We start from the raw sequence: 21,944 nt of genomic DNA on the forward strand, positions 1-21,944 counted from the left end.
AAACTCAAGAGAAAGAGATCACCAATACCAAACAAGATCTCAAAGCTCTTTGGGAAACTTCCAGAACAGAAGAAGAGGGGAACAGTCTGGAATTGTGGGGAGTGTCTTGTCACCGGTCTAGAGCTAGAAGGCCACAGTGCACACTGAATGGCGGTTCCCTGAGGCTGCCCCAGAGCAAACGATGAAGCTAGGAATTGAATGTCCACTCTGAGGGAGGAAGGAAGACTAAGACCACTGAGGCTGGGAGAGCATACGGACACTGACAGTTGGAAACTCAGTAACTCCCCAGAGTAGCTGCATGTCCCGTGTCCCTGGGGCAGGGTGGGAACAGGGCAAGAGAAGGGACCCTTGAGGAGGAGGGTGGAGCTCACCAAGATGTCCCCCTTTAGGAGCAGCCCTGGTTCAATGGTGATACAGATGCTGGCCTGGCTGTCTCCGGGGATGTTGCTGAGGGAGAGAGGGGATGAAGGAGAGAGAGTTCACTGAGGAAGCAGGCTCCCTTCTCCCTTCCTCCTGCCCCACCCCCACCCTCCCTCACACAGACTACTTACTAAATGCCAGATGTGTATACAGGCTGCATGGCTTGGTAGATGCGCAGAAACGGCCGGCACCCTATCAGAGAGGGGGAGGTGTGAGCTAAGAAGTAGAAACGGTCGAGGAGACGAGGGACCTAGGGAGGGGAGAGGAGGAAAAGAGGAAGAGAAAAAGGAGGCAGCAAGAACAGGAAGAACTTACAATACCTTTGTTCCTAAGGTATTGTAAGTAGGCAAAAGCTGCCTCGCCCAGTGTCTTCTGCCACTAGGCATGGTCAGGTGTCAGCCCCATGTTGAGGAGGAGTAGGGTTGAGCTCTGCCAAGAGCCCCACACAAGTCCAGATGACACCACAGTATAATATACGGCTTACCACCCACGGCTACCAAGAAGGAAATAGAGGCTGGAGGGAAGGGATGGGACAGGTACCTCCTTTAGACTCAAAGTTGGGGATGCCGTGCATGATGACATGGTGCAAGAACAAGGGCTTGTTGTTCATTTTGATGGAGCCAGAGAGGAGGCCGCTGAAGTAGTGCACATACCTGCACAGGAATAGGGTAGCATCAGGGAAGGGCCTGGGGAGTCCTCCAACCACCCACCCACTCAGCCACACACTCAACCACCCACCCACCCACCCACCCATCCATCCACCCATCCACCCATCCATCCACTCACCCACCTACCCTCCAATACACACATCCATCTACCCACCCACCCATCCATCTACCCATCATCCATCTACCCATTCACCCATTCATCCACCCACACACCTACCCACCCACTTGCCTATCTATCCACCCACCCACCAATCCACAATATCCATTCACCCAGCCACCCGCTCACCCAGCCACCCACCCACCAATCCACAATATCCATTCACCCATCCATCCACCCACCTACCCTCCAATACACACATCCATCTACCCACCCACCCATCCACCCACCCATCCACCCACCCATCCATCTACCCACCCACCCATCCATCCACCCACTTACCCTCTAATACACACATCCATCTACCCACCCACCCATCCATCTACCCATCATCCATCTACCCACCCACCCATCCACCCACCCACACACCTACCCACCCACTTGCCTATCTATCCACCCACCCCCAATCCACACATCCACCCACCCACCCATCCAATCACCCATCCGTCTACCCACACACCTACCCACTCACTTGCCTATCTATCCACCCACCCCCAACCCACACATCCATCCACCCACCCATTCACTCGTCCACGTATTTATGTATCCTTCTATCCGTTCACTCTTTCTTCAAGCACACCACCCTAGGCTTCCATCTACCCTCACCCTCATGACACGTGCACCCCTCAGGCCACACAGCAGCTGAGTTTTCCTAGCCAGTGCAGTCCTACAGACTTGCAGGGAGGGACCCAGGGAGAAAAACAACCAGAAAACTAGCGGTGCCTACAGCCTACTTGGCATTCTCTAGCACCCCCTGGTGGTGAACATGAGCATCTCTTTCCTTCCTCACTCCCAACCCAGGCATCACACCACCATCCCTGGCAGAGATAATTTCTCGGCTTACAACTGCATAAAGCAAGCTGCCCAACCAAACACCCCTAAGAGCCTGACTGGGTCAAACCCAGTTTATGACTGTTCTCACTTCAAACTTACACTAGGCCCTGGTTCTGGCACACACACCCAGGCACACAGCAAACAGTAAATGCTTAATAATATTACAGTGCTTTTTTTTGTTTGTTTTTTCTGTTTTTGTTTTGTTTTTTGAGACAGGGTTCCTCTGTGTAGTTTTGGTGCCTGTCCCGGAACTAGCTCTTGTAACCAAGCTGGCCTCGAACTCACAGAGATCCGCCTGCCTCTGTCTCCTGAGTACTGGGATTAAAGGCATGCGCCACCACCACCAGCTACGTTGCTTATTTTACTTCCCACCGAATGTATGGAGTTTTCTATATTAACTTCTTGACTTGGGATCTGAGATAACTAACTTCCAACAAGCATCCTGTCTCTAGGCTGGTTTATAGTTGGGTTTTTAGTTTGCTTCTTTTGGGGGATTTTGTTTATGTTTCTGGGGCGGGGGAGCGGGGGTCTCCCGCATGTTAATCACTCAACACATGAAGCTACAACACCAGCCCCAGCGATCTCCAGTTCTTTTAATAAAGATCTCGCTGGTAGAATGGAAGGACCGAGCCATCCCCTTTCTTTCCAGACAGAGAGGAACAATCAGGTCCTGGAGGAGTTGTGACACACAGCAAAATCACACAAATCAGGGGATGGGAGAGAGGAAGCATCTCCCAAACCAATTCTCTGGTGCTGGTGGTTGATGTTTCCTCCTATCTGATTGGCTAGAGAACCAGGTTGAATGAGACAAACCAATCAAACGCAGCCTGGGACTCTAAAGAGCCAATGGCTCCCCAGGAAGGTGAGATTCCAATTATGACACCAGTATAGCACCCCCCCCATTCCCTTGGCCCTCCTCCAGGCCGGGTCCCTGAGCCTGGGTGGGGCCGCTTCAGCCTCCCCTAGCAAGATAATCTGATGGGCATTGCCAGCTCCTATTCAGGGCCCTGCCCAGCCCCCCCCCCCCCCGGCCCGTTACTCAAACCGGAAACCTGGAACGGCAGGTTCCCATCAGATCTCCTGACCAGGCCAACAGGATGTGTCTGTGTTCTGGGGACAATGAGTCCGAGGGCGGGTGACAATGAGCTACAGGCAAAGCCCCTCCTGCTCAGTCATTGCTCTTCCCCCTCCAACTGCCAGGTCCCCTGTGAGGAACACTGACAAGAAGGCAGAGGAGATTGGCAGGGAGCATTATTCCTGAAACCAACAGCTGCACTTTCTCATGTGTGTGGACGGTGTGGCCTGCCCCCACCCACCAAATGCAGTGGCCCATGGGAGCCCGGGGCAGATGCTGATAACACCCGCAAAGTCACGTGACAACTTCATGGCTTGTAGGCAGGTGAGGAATCCCTTGGACTTCTCTCTCTGACTAGAGGAGCCTAGGTCTCCACTGCTCAGCCCACCTTCTCCAGTCCACAGTGGGACAGAGTAATGCACCACATTCCTATTAGGAAGTAGACTCTAATCTTCAGGGTCAAAGGTGACAGAGACCATGTTGTCACGTGTGCACACCAGAACGCCAGGAGCTGGGGCATGGCTGTACTGCTTCCTCCTGTGAACGCTGAGGGCTTCTAGGAGGCAATCAGTCAGTGCAGTTGCACTGCAGGAGGCGCTGGGCTCCTGGGTACCCGGTGAGTACACTTTTATCTGGCCTTCCAACTACAAAGGCAGTAATGGTCCCCAGCAGTGACAGCTGACCCAGTCCAGATACGCAAGGTGGGGAAGACGTGGGTGTATGTTGGGGATCCTCAATTTGAGGAGGCAGGAAGGGTCCTTGCAATCTATAGCTAATTTCCTAGAAGCAACAGAAGCCTCCAGGCTTCCTGCCTGCTGCGCCCAGACCCCCAGCCTTGGCTGGGCCCCCACCTTCACCCTGCTCACCCAGACCTTCCCCCGTCATGTGTCACTTTGAACCAGCCCCATGCCTGCCCATCGCTCTGGTTTGAACTTCCTCCAGAAACACCTGTTCACCTCTGCAATGATCTTCTCTTTGGAAGCATGCAGCTGCTGACAAGAAACTTGCCCACGCACGCCCTGGTATGACAGATTTAGTGCCCTGTCCTTGGTGCGAGAACGAGGCTAAGCCAGCACAGACAGGTAAGCAGGCCCACAGCTCACAGCCACAACAGGGTTCTGCTCTCTACGTCTCCGGCCTAGGCTAGGGCTTGTCGTGGCTATAGCTTCCCCATGACCAGGTGACCTCGACCACTCCCCACTCCGTGGATCACGTTTCATTCATGGGCAGACCCCTGCAAGGCACCAGACACCACCCTGGCCCCAAGTTCCCAGCCCTGCGCCCATTTCTAACTCAGCTGCCACTCACTGTGGCCCCCTGGCCTATCCCCACCCTGACCTCAGGCTTCTCATCTGTAGAAGAAGGGTGCCCCAGTCATCACCACTGCTCCAGTTAGGACTTCACAATCACCCCCCTACACACACGCTCCCATCCCCCCCACCCGGGACGCCAGGCCGTCTCTATGAAAAAAGCCAGTTTCCTACACATTCCCTACGGTTCACTCTCAATGTAGCAGCGCTCCCCAGCTCGGGTCTTCTCTCTTGCACCTCCCTTCTCTCTCCTTTTTTTCTTCCCCCTCCTCTGTTCCCTCTGTCTCTCTTCCTTCCCTCAACTCTATCCCCCCTCTCTGTGTCCCTCCGTTTCTGTCTCTCTGTATCCTATCTCTATCCCTGTCTCTGTCTCCCTCTCCCCTCTTCACGCTTCCTGTCACGTCTCTTCTGGATGGTCACTTGCTTGAGGCCTGTCCCCCTCAACAGACCCACAGGTCCCTCAGGCAGAGCGACTCTGCCCTGTTAGCCTGGATGTCCCAGTGCCCACAGATACAGCAGAGTTCCTCAGTTTTGGTGATGGATAACTCCATCTGGTCCTGTTTCCTGTTAGGCACTCCAGTGAGAACATGTGGCTGGGGCCCTTAGAAGAATACTATAAATTCTCCCAAGAGAAGGCGCCCCCTTATGGTGCTATCTAAGACGTCCAAGGACAGGCATCAGGGACATCAGTGTCATGTGGACACATTCACACACAGACGTCACCCTGCCTCCAGGGACAAGTAGAGCGTGTGTCTTCTTACACAGGCACCTGCTCCTCCAGAGCCATGCCACCACAGACTGTCTTTTGCTAAAGGCCCCAGAAGCTAACTGACACCCCAAATTGTGGGCACCACCATGCCCATGCCACTACAGTCTTAATGCCTGTGCTTAGGGTACCCTCAGTTAAGCGGATATCCATCATCTGAGAGTGCACAAGGCCCGCATCCACCACAGGGAGAGCACACCCTGGGCCTGGAATCCTGGCACTCACCTCCTCTGGGATGGCTGGCCAATGGGCACAATCTTATCCTCATAGAATCTCTTCATTGCAAACCGGTCCAGAGCCTGGTCAGCACTGTGGAGAGACACAGGCAATCAGAGAAGCCCACTCCCACACCTAAGGGCCCTTTGTCCCCTCACTCAGGTGTTGCAGAACATCCCTTTACACTGTTTGAAGTTATTTCACTGTGATTGCTTTAAATAAAAGCTAAATTGCCAATAGCTAGGCAGGATTTCCAGGGCAAAGAGAACGTTTGGAAGAAGAAGGGTGGAGTCACAAGGAATCTCCAGTCAGATGTGAAGGAAGCAGAAAGGCAGCATGGGAGGAGTAAAGGTAATGAAGTCAAGAGGCAGAGAGTAAATTAATAGAAACGGGTTTGTCTAAGTTATAAGAGTTAATTAGAAATAAGCCTAAGCTATAGGCCAAGCTTTCATAATTAATAAGAAGTCTCCATGTGGTCATCTGAGAGCTGGCTGGCGGAACGGAAGAAGTCCAACTACACTCAGACTCCCCTAGACTTGTACAGCCCCCAGAAAACCCTGGTTTCTGTGGAACGACAAACTGCTCCTCTACCATGCAGCACTGTATAACTGAATGTAATTGGCCCCCATTAGCTCATAGGGAGGGGCACTATCAGGAGATGTGGTCTTGTTGAGGTAGGTGTGGCTTTGTTGGAAGAAGAGTGTCACCGTGGGGGTGGATTTGGAGGTCTCTTATGCTCAAGATACCTCCCAGTGTCTCAGTTTACTTCCTGTTGCCTACAGATCAAAGATGTCGAGTTTTCAGCTCCTTTTCCAGCACCATGTCTTCCTGACTGCCACTATGTCCCACCATGATTATAGTGGACTGAACCTCTGAACTTTAAGTCGTCCAATTAAATATTTTCCTTTTTATGAGTTGCCGTGGTCAGGGCATCTCTTCACAGCAATAGAAACTCTAATTAAGATACTCAAGCATCTCTAATCTGTATGGCATAGCTCTCAGTCAAGCCGCTTGGGCACCCATCTCTAGACTATTACTAATTGCTCCTGAGACGTAATCCTTTCCGTAAAACCTCATTCCCCTCATCAAATGAGGCTTAAAGGAGATCAGATGAGGTGACACCCATTAAGAGCCTGGCAGCCATGGGTGCCCACTCAGCAGACACAAGGCAGGGCTGGTTTCTGACACCCTCCACACAACACTACACCCATGCTCTGAACATGTAGAGATTATTCTGCACTCCAGTAACTTCCCACCATGCTTACAGCAAATTCAAAGCTCTCACTAAGGCCAGCGAGGCCATGCTCTCTGTTACTGACTGTCCCAAGCCTTTTCTAACTCTATACTCAGCAGATACTTTGCTCATACCCATACTTCTTCTCCAAAAACTACAGCAATCCTCCAGGCCCCTATAGCCACAGGTCCCCCTGGCCACATACCACTTCTGGCTTCTATGTTTCCATAGCCACAGTTATGAATGCTGCTAACAAACCTGCTTAGTATTTAAAGCCCTCCAGGACAGTACTCCGGCTGAGCCCTCTGCATCCTTCCAAGCACCATATAACGTGGTCCCGGACATAGCAACCTCTGGACAGCCATACTGGATGAAGGAGCCTTCTGTCTCTGTCCTGTGTTGGGTCAGGATGGGATCTTCCCACTGGTTGCTTCCTACTTTTTCTCCCAAACACCAAGGCCAAAAGAAAACCCTGCCGCCCTGCGACTTGGGATAACTTCCAGATTGATCTCTGGGTTCAATTCTGATGAAACATCTTTCTGACCTCTTCCTGGCTCATTCAGGGAAAGGGAAGACAACTGAGAGAGGATACGTGGCCCCCAAAATGCTGGCGAGTATCTTCCACACAGGGGAAGGCTCTCTTCCCTGCGGCCAGCTGTTTTCATGCTGCCTCAGAGCTGGGGCACTTTTCTCAAGCTCCCGGGGGCTCTCGTACCTCTTATCCCTCCTACTTCTTTATCTGAGAGCACTTCCTGGCCCCAAGAAGGCATGTGGATGGGAGAGGGGTGTCCTCAAGTCAATGTCCAGAAAAGAGAAGCAGGGATAGAAGACGGCAGACCTCTCACCTGGCGGAAATGTTGCTGTAGTGCATATACGCCGCGATGACAACCCCAATCCTGCCTCGGTTTCCCTGAAAGAGGCAAAAGGTCATCGTTTCCAAACAGTCTCTCTTGTCCAAAGCCTAGGGGCCAGGGGTGGGAGAGAGGAGGGACGTTCCGGAGAAAGAGGAGCAATGGCGAGGGAGGCAAGAGAGGAGAAGCCAAAAAAGCTAGCCCACCCTCACTGCCAGAAATATAAACTGCTGCCCCATTTGTTGGAGGTCTACTCTTGGGCAGAATCTATAATGTTCTAGAATGGAAAACGCAAGCAGGTAGGTGAGCACACTCACACAATCACCCAGGCAGGTGTGTACACGGGCACACGCACTCACGCACCCAGGTACACACACGTGTACAGCCCGCACGCTGACCTTGTTGTGGAGAACAACAACATTGTGGGGGTCTGCATTGAGCCAGGTGTCCATGGCCTTGCAGACACTGCATATCTTCTCCAGGGCCGGAGTGTGCAGATCAGGCCAGCCAAATTCCAGGACCTGGGGGTGAACCGAAAGTAAATAAGGGAAGCCTGGAGACTCCATCAACCAGCCAACACAGCATGGGCATAGCCGCCACACTTGTCCTGCTCGCCAGACCTGCTGAGGGGCAAGGCTGGAAGACCAAAGGTCACGACCTGGGACCCAGGCTCACAGTAGGGTCTTAGGCAAAGCCATGTCCCTCGACCAGAGCTATTGTCCTTGTGGATGTGTGCCAAGGTGTGCAATGTGAAACTGTGATCTCAAAGCTTGCAGAGAGGCCTGAGCCCAGCCTTCCAGCTCCCCTCAAAGGCCAGCTCAAGGCTGATTTAGACAGAGGCAAGGAAAGGGTCTCCTGGTGCTCACACCACCCTGAATATACAGACTGTCTACTTCCAGGCCTCCAAGAGAAGTCTGAAGTGTGCAGAAGCAGGACATCCCAGTGGCCACAAGCCCTCAAGCCCTCACAGCCCCCTCAGGCCATCTCTAACTTCACAAAACACTAAATAAAAACAGCCGCTCTTTGGTAGGATCCACAGAACATGCCTAAGCCAGCTGCCCACTCTCAGAGACACGGTCTGAGGCCCAGAGAAATCTATCACTCGCCTGAGGTCCCTCACTGACAGGCGCCAGAATTCAGATAGAAGCCAAGGTCCCCAACAACATCTCTAACAACTCACTTAGCATGAAGAGTAAACCCTGGGACAGCAGCCTATGTGGAAAAGACACAGCCGCAGCCCCACTCCCAGAGGCCCTGTGTATTTCCTCCCTGGGGGCAGATGAGGACAGAAACCACTGTTTGACATTTCAGTAGTTGGTATTATCATACATTTTCCAGATCTGAGATGCCCTTGAGCTTGGAACTATCAGGGAACTACACAAGAGGGGGCATATTCTCTCGCCCGCTACCCCAGGTTAGGCCAGGCCAAGGCATCCTAAAACAGCCACATACTCACCTTAGCGTGGAGCTTCGTGATGTCAGGCCTCTGCTCAGAGAGGTTGAAGAGCTAGAAAGAGACAAAGGAGGAGTAAGGCTGAGAAAGGAGCGGGGAGTCTGTCCCTGCTTGTCAGGACCCGGCCAACAGCAAGCCATGAGCTCCCAGACTCCGGCACCTGCTGCCACTCTCTCGCCTATCAGAAATGTTCCCACCGTGAACACATGCTGGCCAACAGGACCAGCAATGAGTTCTTGGGAAGGTGGAGACTACCACGCTCAGCCAGGCCCCTCGCAAGGGTATATCCTGAACTGGGAATGAGAATGGATGGAGCCCAGCCCAAGGGTGCTGAGTGACAGACCGAGGCCGCCTCTGGCTTTATGACCAAATCCCACAGCAATACTACCTCTCTATCCTGGGGCCTCCTTCCATGGTAAGGTATGAGACATCCTGGTGGGCCCCCTCAAACACAGGGAGCCTACTCACATCCAACAGCCTACCCTGTCTCCCGTGAAGGACTGTGAAGAACTGTCTACCTCTATCTAAGTCATCACAAGCTTGACAGTAGCTTTGTCAGCTCCCAGGAGGAAAGGGGCAGACCCTAAAAGTGGGCAGGAAGGACAGGGCTACAGCAGAGCACAGGCATCTAGAACTCTGTATCCCTGGAGCCAGAGATGGCCAGACACTCCCGGTCCCATTAAGGAGCACACTTAATGACATTAGCAATGTCACAGAGCTGGCTTCATAACTAATAGCCATCTATTCAGCTATCACAGAGCCAGGATGAGAAGCCAGGACTCTCTGTTATTGGAAGCCAGGCACTTCACACTGCTCAGCACCGATGATAGATGGGTTGATACAGAAGCCTTTCAAAATGCATGGCCACTCAGAACTTCAGAACCTGGGACCTTCGGACACAGTTAAAGATCTTGCCAGGAGATATTCTTGGATTCAGGGTGATCCTAAGACCAACAACCAATGTCCTTATAACTAGAGGAGAGACAGATGGGGAAGGCTATGTGAAGGTGAAGGCAGAGAATGGAGCAATGTGGCCCCAAGCCAGGGAATGCCTGGGAGTGCTGGGAGCGGCCAGGAGTGGGGTAGAGGAGAGGAAGGCGGTTGCCTCCAGGATTCAAGGGAGCATGGCCTCACTGTCAACCAGATGCCGGCCCTCCAGAACACATTCCTGTCATTTTAAGTCAAATAGTGTGTGGCCATTTGTCCCAGAAACCCCAGAACCCTTGTGCAACCACCTTAGCCCAGCTCTGCTAAACATGGCAAGCAGCACCCAGTGGCTGAGGGCCAGCAGTCCAGGCCCCTGAGCAGAGATCTGAGCCTCCCCTCAGGAATGGTCAGTCTCCTGCTGTAGAGGATGTCCCTGCCACCCACCTCTCTGATATCTGGTGACTCTAGCCAGTCACAGGGCACTCCAAAACTGCACATGGCCAAGTCTACTCCAGGGTTTCCACCCGAAGCAGCTCTACAGACCTCAGCTCTCTCTAGGGCCTGTTCTGAAGGTGAAGAGGTTATCGGAAGGCGCGGCTTGCAGTGCAGGCTCAGCAACATAAAACTGTGTCTTTATTCTCTTCCCCTAGTCTGCACACCCACACGTCCACACGTTCTCACCCTCACACACATGCACGCACAGGGACCCACACGTTCTCACACTCAGATAGCCCACACTTGGTTCCAGATGCTACATGCAACTGCACATGGTCCCCTGAGAATCAACTCTCTCTGAGATAACAGTGAAGACCTGGGCCTTGCAAGATGCATGGGAACTGAGGGAAGACGTGCTGGCATGGGCAGTGGGCAGAGACTCTCTGTGTAAACAGGGTGAGGAAGAAGAGTGAGGTCCACCCACCAGGTAGTTGCCCCCATGTTTGGACTTCAGCATCTGGGCCACTTCACGGAGGTTGCTGCGGAAGTTCTCCTCATTGGCCGCACTGGGGAAGGACACGGCGATGATGCGCTCCGTGACGTACACCAGGTCCAGCTCACAGCTGTCCTCCATGGCCCGGCTCACACTTATGTTTCTAGAGAGACTGAGTAAAAGACAAGCCCAGGTCAGAACCCAGGAATCCAATGCAGCCTCTAACACATTGTGGAAGTTGGAAGGAAGGAAGGAAGGAAGGAAGGAAGGAAGGAAGGAAGGAAGGAAGGAAGGAAGGAAGGAAGGAAGGAAGGATTTTATTTATTTATTTATTAAGTATATAGTGTCCTGCTTGCATGTATGCCTACATGCCAGAAGAGGGCACAGAAGCACATTATAGATGGTCTGAGCTACCACATGGTTGCTGGAAATTGAACTCAGGACTTCTGGAAGAGCAGGCAGTGCTCTTAACTGCTGAGTCATCTGTCCAGCCCTACAGAAGTTTCTAGAAGGATCCAGAAGGGAAAGAGTGACTGGGAACAGTGCTCCCCAGAATCCTGGAGTAAAGCCCTGGCTACCTCCATGCACCCAAACTGAGAAGACCTCCCTGGGGAAGGAGGCGGCTCAGGTGATAGGCTCACATGGGCGCAAGCTGAGCCAGAGACCAGGCACGGCACATTCCAGCCTCCCTACGGCAGGCTGACCCCTGCACTCTGTCCCCAGCTCTCCCTGCAAAGATCATTCTTGGCCCAGGGCCCCCTCATTCCTAAAGGCCAGAGAAGTGAGAGGGGGCTGGGTGTTTGCTACAGCAGTTTTAGGGGTCCTACAAGCAATGGGGAGCCCCTGGGCCAGCAACCCTGTCTCTCCCCAGGACAAAAGATGAAGCATGGAACTCACAGCTTACGCATCTGCTTTTCCACCAGAGGAGGGGTCCATGTTGCCTACTGGGGAACCTCCTCCTCATCCTCCTTCCCGCATTACCTATTACCACGTCCTCCCTCTCCACCCAAGGTGGGCAACACTCTTTATTTCGCGAGCCTTCACTATACTATAGCAGTATGGGGTGGAGGTGGGAGGGGGTTAAAAGCAGCAGATCCTCTGGCCTTGGTGACAAAAAGTCCCAGGACATCAAGGAGCCTAGGTGTTGGCACGGGCCCAGATGTCTGGATGTGTGTAGACAGAGGGTAGCCAAGGGTAGCTCTCTCTGATGAAATGACAGGGGTAAACGCCAGTTAGAACTGGACCTGAATCCCCGTCACTCCTTGTCCCTATCGTATCTCAGCAATCGCTGGCCAGAGCTCTGACTTCTACCCAGGGGCCAGATGCCACCTGCACACTTACCCCAAATGTTGACACAGAGTAACCTGAGGACCCTCCAGTCCTTTGGTCCTGGCTCTATAGAAGGGACTGCATCCTCCTCAGAAAAACTCATAAACCCAGCCCGTTTCTTTCTAGCTTTTCCCTCTGAGAGGCAGAGGAAGAAGAGGAGCCGAGAGCGACAGGAATGAGTCAGAGGTGGCCATCCTGGGGTAGTAGTGGACAGGACTGATTTACTGGCCCCTCTATCAAGCTGGGTCCAGGAAGGACACAAAAGCAGAATAGCACCACCAGCTGGACAAAATTGGTATCACAGCTCTGGACAAAATTGGTATGACAGCTCTGAGTGTACCAAGCAGAGGAAGAGACAGGAAGGTGGGAGGGGTCCTCAAAGGGCTCTAGGCAGGAACCAGGGAGCCTCAGGATGGAGGTGAAGTAGAGAGATGTGGGGGTGTGGGCAAAGCTTAGAGTCTCCCTGCGTGTTCTCTTCCCTGGGCGGAGGATGATCACTCTACAAAGTCCTCCCCACAATCAAAGACCTCATCCAGAGTCAGAACCAGCATGGGGCTTGATGGGAGTCGCCCCAGTGCCGCTTCTGGCCAGTGGGTGCCTCGAACAAGTCACTTCAGACACTCAGCAACTAACTGAGTTGCCAATACACAGACCTTCAGCGCCATTACAAGGACGGATGATCTTATGTGGGGAAGTTTAGGGTCCACCTCAAGGTCTGTGCTGGAACTCAGTGGTGACAGCCATGGGCCACCAACTCCAGGCCTCTCGCTAGGGCTGTACAGCATCAGTCTTAGGACTCAGGGTGGGACGTGAGAATACGCATAACCCATATCCTCCCGCTGTGCCAAGTGTACCTGACAGGCTGTGGCTGCGGGTGGATGCTTGGCGAAACTCTCATGGAGTCCTGGAAAAGAGAGAAGACACAGTATTACAAGAAGAGGGGAGAGCAGGAAGGGAGGAGCATAAAGGGGCTCAGGGCATGGCCACACAGAGATCCTCACTCCCTCCTTGGCCAATGCTCCATTCCTGCCACCCTAACACCCCAACACCCCAGCCATAAAAGCCCAAAGGCCAAAAGTACCTGCTGTGGGAGACCTGGTTCGGTGGAAAGAGGAAATCTCTGATATAAAGACAGAGCCATCTGGCTGGCTCCCCCACTCTGGGGACACACATACCCACAGCGGCTGAATTGGCAGAAACCCACCTCGCCCTAAATCATCAGGCATCATAATAGCAACCTCAACTAGAGATCACACACAGCAACCACCGTTGCCCTGGGGAAGCGAAGAATGTCCACCTCAGGGCCAGCTAGCTCTGAACCCGTGTCCTCCGCCACTGCCGCTCCTCACTCCCCCTCCTCCAAAGCCACAACACTGAGCCTCTGAATCTGTGCAAAGCTTAAGACAGAGCAACAGGTGTGTGATTTGCAACGGGCATCCAAGGCCCTTCATGTCTAAGGCTCCATGTCTCTATCTTGTCCCACCCACACCAATCCAGGGTATTGATGTACAAAATTAGGCAAACAGACCCAAGTTGGTGACGCCAACTTTTCAGGGCAGCCGAGTGACATTCACGACAAGGTGTCAAGCCACACAGACTGCAGCACTAGGCTCCAGCATCCCGCTAAGCAGCATGGGAGATGCTCAGCCCACTGAACCTGGGCAAATGTCGTCAGGATGTCACAGGAGGACAGGCCAGCCCTCAATGGTTCATTATGGGCAAGCAAAAACCAAACAACAAACACACAAGAACATGCTGAGAGCCTCCTCACTGGGTGTTTGACGCTTGGTCAATGGCAGCTGTCACTTTAAATGTCACTCTCTCACTAAGAAGAACTGAAAGAGAAGTTCCTGGAAGGAAAGGGACAACCGTCCACCTCATGAAAAAAAAAAAGCCACAAGACCTGCTTCCCTCCCCCTCGGCATCCACCATCTACTTCAACTGGAGCACCCCAGTTCTGAATTCTTGGGCTCCACCGAGCTACGTTTCCCAGCCACGAAATGGCAGCCTCCCCTTGGAGGCAGCAAGACCACCGCCTGTAAAGGAAGGGGACATAAGACACATGGTAACTCACCCCTGAATCCCTGGGAAACTGATGACGGAGCAGGATTCGAACTCTGACCCAGTCGTGGCCACAGAGCCCAAGTGAAGAGTGTTGCACCCAACATGCAGCTGGACTCTGAGGTCCAGCTCCCCATGGAGTACAGAGTCAGGGCCCCTGGCTGCGGGAGGGAGGGCTGGCCACCCTGTCACTGTGGGGCTCCTAAGGGTTCCGCAGAACTCAGTGCGAGGAGGAGTCAGAAAAAAACGGTTCTCAGACTCTCAGCATTTCCTGCCCTAGGACTTGGGGTTGTGTGAGTCAGGCTAGGGCAGGAGAGGCGGGGACCAGGGTGTTTGGTTTTCAAACCCTAAACCAGGCTGTTCCAAAACTCCCCACCCCGAAGCATGCGAAAAGCCAACACTTCATCCATCCCATTGCACTGGTCTCTGACGAGGAGGCCCTGACTCTCCTCAGACCCTGGGCCATGGGCCAGGCTCTAGGGCCACCCTGCTATAAATAGCCCCTAGGGTTTCATCTGCTACAGATCTACAGCCACTCTTTGAAGGAAGCCACCACAGCTGCTTCGAACAACTGGAAGCCACAACTTAGCCAAGGCTTATGGTGCGGCCAAGATCAGGGCCAGGCACAAGCAAGGAGCTGGAGGAAGACAATGGGCCAATAGCCAGGACTGATGAAGGAACTGGAGAGCTAAGCAGAGCTGGGAGCCTCCAAAGGCACCGTGAAGGATGCACAGGACCCAGAGACCAGGCTTCCAGTCCACTTCCCCACCACCCTCTGGCCAAGGTTATAACACTCCACATTCCTGACTCCAGCCTAGAAGATAAATACTTGGCCCAAACAGAGTCTGGCCCTGCTGCCTCCTGAGGTGATAAGAAAGGTCCCAGGCACTCTGCACAAGGAGGCTGGGGCAGGGATGCACGGGGGAAGCTATCCTGGGCAGGGGCTAGGGACCAACAGCTGGACTGTCACCCCTGATGAATCACAGGGCTGGGCTGCACTCGCACCAATAGGGCTTCCTGTTTTCTGCAAGGTTTGGGGACACATGACCCTTGCTGGCCGAGAGCAGGCTTGCACGGGGACTGTGAATGCATTGTGAGCACAGGAGAACAGGAAAGGGACAACCAAGAGCAAACACGCTCCTCCCAGTGCTCCAGCCTTCCCAGGTGACCCCCTATGAAACAGCGGGGTAAACTGAGGCCTGGAGTCAGGTCTGTATCCCCCTCAGGGCAGACATTCCCTCGCGGGTTAAACATTTCCTGGAGCTGTGTTCTAGGCACCTGGGAGAGATGTAGAGAAGTCCAAGTCTCACCCTCATTCTGAATGATAAAGATAACTGTCAATCCACCTGGTAAGAGGCATGGAGGCTTGGTCTCAGATGCTCATCAGTTAAACGGGTACAACACAGGGTTCTGCAATCTTTTACCTGCCCCACTCGGAGTCCCTGGGGAAGGTTTATTTTAAAAAGGAAAATAAATTCTCTGCCTGCCTGGAATCCCATTCTTTTCCCCTCTAGGGAATCTTGAAACTCTTAACTTTCTACTAGCTCCTCCTAAGACAGACCAATAATAGAACTTTTGATCCAGCTCCCTAAGCACCAAACAGTCTCCCTCATCCTCATCTCTCAAACATGTATCTCCTTGGCAGAAAGGCCTCATGAGAGGGGATCCCACAGCCTCCCCCAAAGAGTGTCTTTTCTCACTGGCAGGATGTTCCTCCTCATATCTAACCCTCATCCTTCCTGCTTCGGGCACCAACTCTTTTTTTTCCTTGGTTCTCCCTGCAGGCAGGAGCTGACCATAACTGGGGCGTTCTGGAGTAGCTTCAGGTCTGCCTCCTGGGACTGCATCCTTGCCACCACCTTCCGTTCCCCATAGCATATTCAGGCAGCAAGAGCAGCGTAAACCTTGCATCTCCAGTGGGGCTGGTTTGCCCCTCAAAGTTAGGAGAAGTCCTGCTTCCTTTCAGGTCCATGAAGCAAACAAAATACCTCCCGACAGAAAAGGAAAAAAAAAATCTGTTTCCTGAACCTAGGTCCCCAGGGTCCTCGGTGAGAGGAGGGTCTGCCAATGAACACCAGGGGTCGAGTAAGGCAGCCAGAGCCCAGCCCTTCATTCCTGCATCTCCTCTGGTTGAGGCCCCCCACACAGGCCCCCGCAGCCACACCCCTTCCTCCCCCCCCCCTTCCTGCTCACCACTTGGATTTTTCCAAAACAAAGTGCGACACTGCACACGTCTGCAGCCTCCCTGCACACCAGCTCCATCGGAGTAAACCGCCTGGAGAGGCCAAAGCAGGAAGTGCCCCACAGACAGGCTAGTGCCCTGAGCCAGCCTCCCCTTCCCCTGCCCAGCGCACAGCAGAGCCCCTATGCAGCCAGGGTACCAGCACGGCAGCCCTTGGTCACCCCACCTATGACAGACGTCCGGAAGCCTGGCGGTGGGTTTCTGCTCCTCTGCAGCAGGCAGGCCCCTCTGGAGTCTGCTCTCCTGCTTACCCCTCTTACACTCCTTCGGTGAGACTCATTCTCTCTGACCTCCTACCTCCCCGACGAGGCACCACCCCTGACCCACCCTGACACACAACCTCTTGCAGATTCGCTGATCCCAGACCAGCAAATGTTTTCCCTGGAAACTAAAACAAGATACCCATCGACCACAACTAAGTGGCCACCTCTTTCTTCCACACAACCAAGGTCAAACACACCCTAGGGTCAACAGCTCTTCTAGATGTCTGACCTTGATTGATTCTGGTTGATGAACTCCACATGGCCCAGGCTAGGGAGGCAGAGTCAGAAGTCCTAGGACATAACTTCTAAACACTCCCAGAACATCAACTAAAAGTAATGATTCAGAGGCTACCACTTTGTCCCAAGAACTAACAGTCTTGGATGACGTGTATCCAGAGACATTTAAGGGATACCTCCAGTCTCTGCTTCCTCATCTAAAACGTGGAACCACAGCACCTGCAACACACCTTGTCACGAAGGCATACAACCTCCCAGCCTAGTTCCTGGCTCCTAAAACAATGGCGGTAAGACTGGCTGATATTTACTGAGCACCCATCATATCTAGAAGTGCCTCAAGCTAGTTCATCCTTTGCAGTAACACACACAAAACTAAATTCTCGGAAGCATCCTTAGTACCAATGAACAGGAATCCTCACATACCTCCATGGGGTCTTCCCCCAACCCAGGAGTCCACACAGCCCCTAGACAGCGCCACTCCTTATTACTGGGCCTATGGCGGCCCAAGATGGTGCAGCAGTGTCAGTGGGCCACCCTCGGGAGCTGCTACAGCTCAGCCCCTCCCTGCGGGGCCCTCCCTACCAGAGGCCAGGCAGCTGTCAGATGATAGGGCCTCGTGCCATCAACAGCTCCCCCTGTGCCAACCGCCAAAACCACTCCCTGTTCCTCTCCAGGCCTGCAGTGGACGGAGGGGCCAGCATGGGGAACAGGGCAGGAAAGGCCTAAGGAAGGTGAAGTGTCTTCTGTGGGGCCTGCCGGGAGGTGTAGAGACAAGCCAGCTCTAACAGAGATCAGGGGCTCCTGGAAGCTAGCCTGAGTTCCTCCTGATTAAGGAACTTGTCCCCTGACTGCCCTTGTAAAACCAAAGACAAAATGAGCCAGGACCAGAGAACCCTCTTCCTGGGTCCTAAATGAAAAGCAGGAAAGTCACACCGCTCTTGTCATTTCTCAAGACTCCTGGCTCCAGGAAAGCACCCCAACAGTGTATCCAGCATCTAGGGGAACCTTGAGAGCAGAGGGCTCCTTTACAGAGCCCTGTTTCCCTCACCCTTTCCAAGCCTAGCTCTCAGATCGATCCCTCTGTTCCTTCCCACCCAAAACTACCACGGCGTAGTGATGAAGCCCAGGGCCACTGAGTGACTTGAACCCAGTCAGTGACTTCACAGGCCTTCTCTTTCCCCAACACAACAGCCAAGCCAGCCAAGCTCCCTTCAAGAGAGTGAAGGTCTAAGGGCACCCCCACACACACACACTCCTGTTCATGCCTCCTGCAAGCAGTGGACTTAGCCCCGCCCTCCTCATACTCACGCTCTCCTGGAGGCTTCTGGGAGAGCTTCCACCCTTGCAGTCTCCTTCCCCCTGTAGGCAGAGGAGAGGCTTCAGAGAGGGGGACAAGATGAACAGTGCAAGGTTCCAGAATGCCTACCTGCTGGGATCAGGGTGGAGGGTAAAAGGGTAGGTAGCACAAGGCCCTGGGCACGGGGAGGGGGCTTGTGTTACTTGAACACTGCTTTGTCCACTCAAAGGTCTGTCGGAGAAAGGTAAGCCCTCTCCTATGGGCGCACCCCCGTGGGACACTGTTATTCCATTTTGAAGACGAGAAAGCTGAGGACCAGACAGGCTCTCCTTCACCTGAAGTCCCGCAGGCAGGGCCCCTGCCTCCATCCCCTTGGTTTCTAGCCTCAGTTTCCCCCATTGCAGAGTCCCCCACATTCTTCTCATCTTCTTCCATGCAGCCTGAAGGAAACTCTGCTAGTGTAGTCCAAAAGATTAGTGGGAAGTCTGCCCAGTTTTCTCATATTCTGTCTCTCCCATGCCCTCTTTGTGTGTCTGAGTGTGTGTGTGTGTATGCCTTGTATGCACATATGTGTGTGCAAGTATGTGAATTGTGTGTGTGCATATGCAGGTGCATGTATGTGTGAGTGCGTGTACGTTTTTGAGTGTGTGAGTTTGCATGTGTGTGCGTGAGTGTGTGCGTGTGTATGCACATGCATGTGGATCACCTTTGCAAACCTGTATTACTAAAGCAGACAGGTTCTGCCCCCTTCCTACCGTCTCAAGAAAGTTTAGCATTTGAGACAGGGCCCCTCACTAACCTGGGACTTGTCTAGCCAGCAAGACCCAAAGGTCCCCGTCTCTACCTCCCCAGCCCTGGGGTTACAAGCACGTGCCACCACCACCACGCTGGGATTTTTTTCCCCAGGTTGTTTCTGGGGACGAGCTTAGGTATTCATGCTTGCACAGACACTCCCCTGATTGAGGGTTACCCTGGGGCCTCGTTTGTTTGTTTGTTTGTTTGGGGTCTCATTACATAGCCCAGGCTGACCTAAAACTGAGGGGAATCCTCCTGCCTCAGCCTTCTGGATGCTGGTTTACAGGCCTGAGACATTTAGCATATTTCCTGCAGACAGCCTTAATCATTGATTTCCTCCACAGCCCCACCCTGCTCCCTCTCTGTCAACCTCGCCCATGGCTGGGCACAGCTTCCAAGATCCTCAGCACCCCTTCCTCAGGGCTCCAGCCCACTCCCTCCCAGCACCTCCTCATTCTGCCCATTGTCACTCACCACATCCACTACATTCTTGGGTACACTCTCCGTGGTGATGGGCTAGAGACAAAAACAAGAAATAGTGTGAGCGTCACAGAGATATTGGCACAGCTGCCTTCTAGGCTGGCAGTCAGGGTGGTAACGAGGCACGGTCCCGAGCTTCAACACATCACTGGGCTAGTCCCAAACTAGGGAAGCGGCATTTGCAAAATGACACACAATCTTCTTAGTCATAGAGCCAAGCAGGTCCACCCTCACTGGGTGACCGTGCAAACCTCACACCACTCAATAAACGAGGACAACAGGCGAAAGCACTCTTGTTCCGGTTAGCCAGGGCTTCACCTCCACAGAGGCAGGGCCCACCATGGCCTGTTAGCCCCAGCAAACAGACAGAAGTTAGAGCATGAACTCCTGGGGTCAGAGCCTGCCTGCTGAATATTGCCCATGCCCCAACTCTGCAGTGACTTGCTGGCCCCACCCTAGGTTCCTACGGCGCGCGCACACACACACAAACACAAACACTGCCTTCTCCTCTGCCTTGCTGGCCTCCCTCCTCTAGGGAGCTCCGATTATACCCCATGTGGTACCCACTGGCCTCCTCTCCTAAAGGAATGGTCTGATCTGTCCTTATACACTGCACTCCTCCAACCGCAGTTCATTTGGGAATTTAAGATTTGTTTGCATTACTTTAATTATGTGCATGTGTGTCTACCCACGTGTGGACCAGATCTCTAGAACTGGATTTACAGGTGGTTGCAAACCATTCCACAGCAATGCTGGGAACTGAACACCAGTCTCCTGCATGAGCCATCTCTGCTCTTAACTGCCCTGATTTTGGATTCTGGGTCTACCTTCATCCAAAGTAATCATAGTGACATTTTGATCAACTCGGTAGAAACTCCCTCATGCCAGGAAGCAGGGGGACCAGAAGTGGGCCATCAACATAAACATGGATGGATGGACTGTCCCGGCCATCCTCCCTCTACCCCTGTCAACACAGAAGCCTCATCCTAAAAATGTCCAGAAGAGTGAATAGGGTGGTGGCCAGGGGACAGGGGACTCCTCGGCCAAGCTCACCACCCCACCATCTCTAGAGTTCTACCTGCCACTCCAAGAGGGGACCGGGACCACCTAAAAGGCTATTGGCACTGGGTGCCCCACCTACCTAAAACTTCTAAGTCAACACATGTTGTAGGGAGCAGAAATGTATTTCTCCAGCAGGGTCCTGGATGGCTCTAAGACCAGAGTGCCCAGCCAACACCCTGACTCTGCTGTTAGCAGGGTGACCATAAACCCATTCTTGCTGCCCACCTGCATGGCTACCTGGAGTTATTATATGTTGAGTGAATGGGATGAAGGCCCCCTATGAAAAGGATCTGGCTCCCAGCACTGGCTAGCCCTTAATGCTACCCTCTCACCCTGGAGCTCCCCCATGACATGGAGGCCCAGCCCACCCTGCCCTACTCAGACCAGCGCTCAGCCTTCTCCAATCCATAAAGTTTAGTACAAAACTACTAAACTCAGCAGAGCGGGAGAAACGCACCCTTCCTGCCAGAGATCATCTGAGCGCTGTCCCCTCGGCCCCCACTCCTTCCCCTTGCCAGCTGGAGGCCAGCCACAGGCAAGAATCGACAGCAGTCAGATGCCTTCAACACGCTGTCCCACATGTCTCCCGAGGAGCTAAAAATTTCCAAACACCCAGACTGCCCAGCAGAGTTCATAACCTCAGCCTCAGCATGCATGCATCCCACCCTAGTTTCTCCAGTCTAGACTAGCTTGCTACCCGTCCTAGACTACCTGGTCTAGGTAGTGCAGGGATTGGGCCCAGCTGGGCAGAGGCAGCTAAGGCCATCCAAGCTCTCGTGGCACAATGGGGAAGCTCTTAGGGACTCTCTGGGGCAGCTGGGGACTCAGAAGTAGCAGCCTCAGAACTGTGGGTCCCTGATTATACCTCAAGTGCAAGTCCCCTTGCAAATAGGCAGACAGGCACGCACACATGTGTGCATGTACACACAAACATAAACACAAACATACACAGTAACCCTCCCTGGGTGATTTTAGTTTTAGGGGAAAAAATGGTGTTTATTTATTTTATATGTATGTCTATGCACCAGAGTGTACATATGTGCACCACTTGTGTGCAAGGCCAGAAGAGGGTATCAGCTCACTTAGAGCTGGGGTTACCTATCACTGAACGTGGGAGCTAGGAACTGAACCCAGGAGCTAGGAACCGAGCCCAAGTCCTCTCTAAGAGCAGCGCTCTTAACTGTTGCGCCATCTCGCTAATCCCTGATTTTTCTTCTTAGAACACACTGCTCTCCAACACCCTATTTAATGTTTACTAACATCCCTTAGAGCCTGCCTCTCACTGGAATATGAACTATGCCCACACTGAGCAGAGAACGTGCCTGGCACGCTGTGGGCC

General features: G+C 53.2%; 1 protein-coding gene across 20 annotated transcripts in view; it reads right to left on the reverse strand.

Annotated features, from left to right (window-relative positions):
- The window catches only part of Tns1 (tensin 1), a 222,161-nt gene that overhangs the window by 78,294 nt on the left and 121,923 nt on the right, over positions 1-21,944 (reverse strand). For 17 of the 20 annotated variants that reach the window (XM_075951155.1, XM_075951154.1, XM_075951157.1 and 14 more), the window contains 11 exons: positions 19,538-19,579; positions 18,280-18,330; positions 13,023-13,072; positions 10,831-11,011; positions 8,988-9,038; positions 7,930-8,052; positions 7,526-7,590; positions 5,456-5,539; positions 961-1,073; positions 552-612; positions 372-447 (listed from right to left, as the gene is read on the reverse strand). In XM_075951155.1, coding sequence (XP_075807270.1) covers positions 372-447; positions 552-612; positions 961-1,073; positions 5,456-5,539; positions 7,526-7,590; positions 7,930-8,052; positions 8,988-9,038; positions 10,831-11,011; positions 13,023-13,072; positions 18,280-18,330; positions 19,538-19,579 — 897 coding nt within the window. Of the gene's footprint in view, positions 1-371; positions 448-551; positions 613-960; positions 1,074-5,455; positions 5,540-7,525; positions 7,591-7,929; positions 8,053-8,987; positions 9,039-10,830; positions 11,012-13,022; positions 13,073-14,242; positions 14,412-16,637; positions 16,656-17,394; positions 17,414-18,279; positions 18,331-19,537; positions 19,580-21,944 lie in introns of those variants that run through there. The other 3 variants (XM_075951164.1, XM_075951168.1, XM_075951167.1) reach the window with 3 other exon arrangements.

The sequence above is a fragment of the Microtus pennsylvanicus genome, chromosome 17 (assembly GCF_037038515.1).
Source record: "Microtus pennsylvanicus isolate mMicPen1 chromosome 17, mMicPen1.hap1, whole genome shotgun sequence".
NCBI lineage: Eukaryota > Metazoa > Chordata > Mammalia > Rodentia > Cricetidae > Microtus > Microtus pennsylvanicus.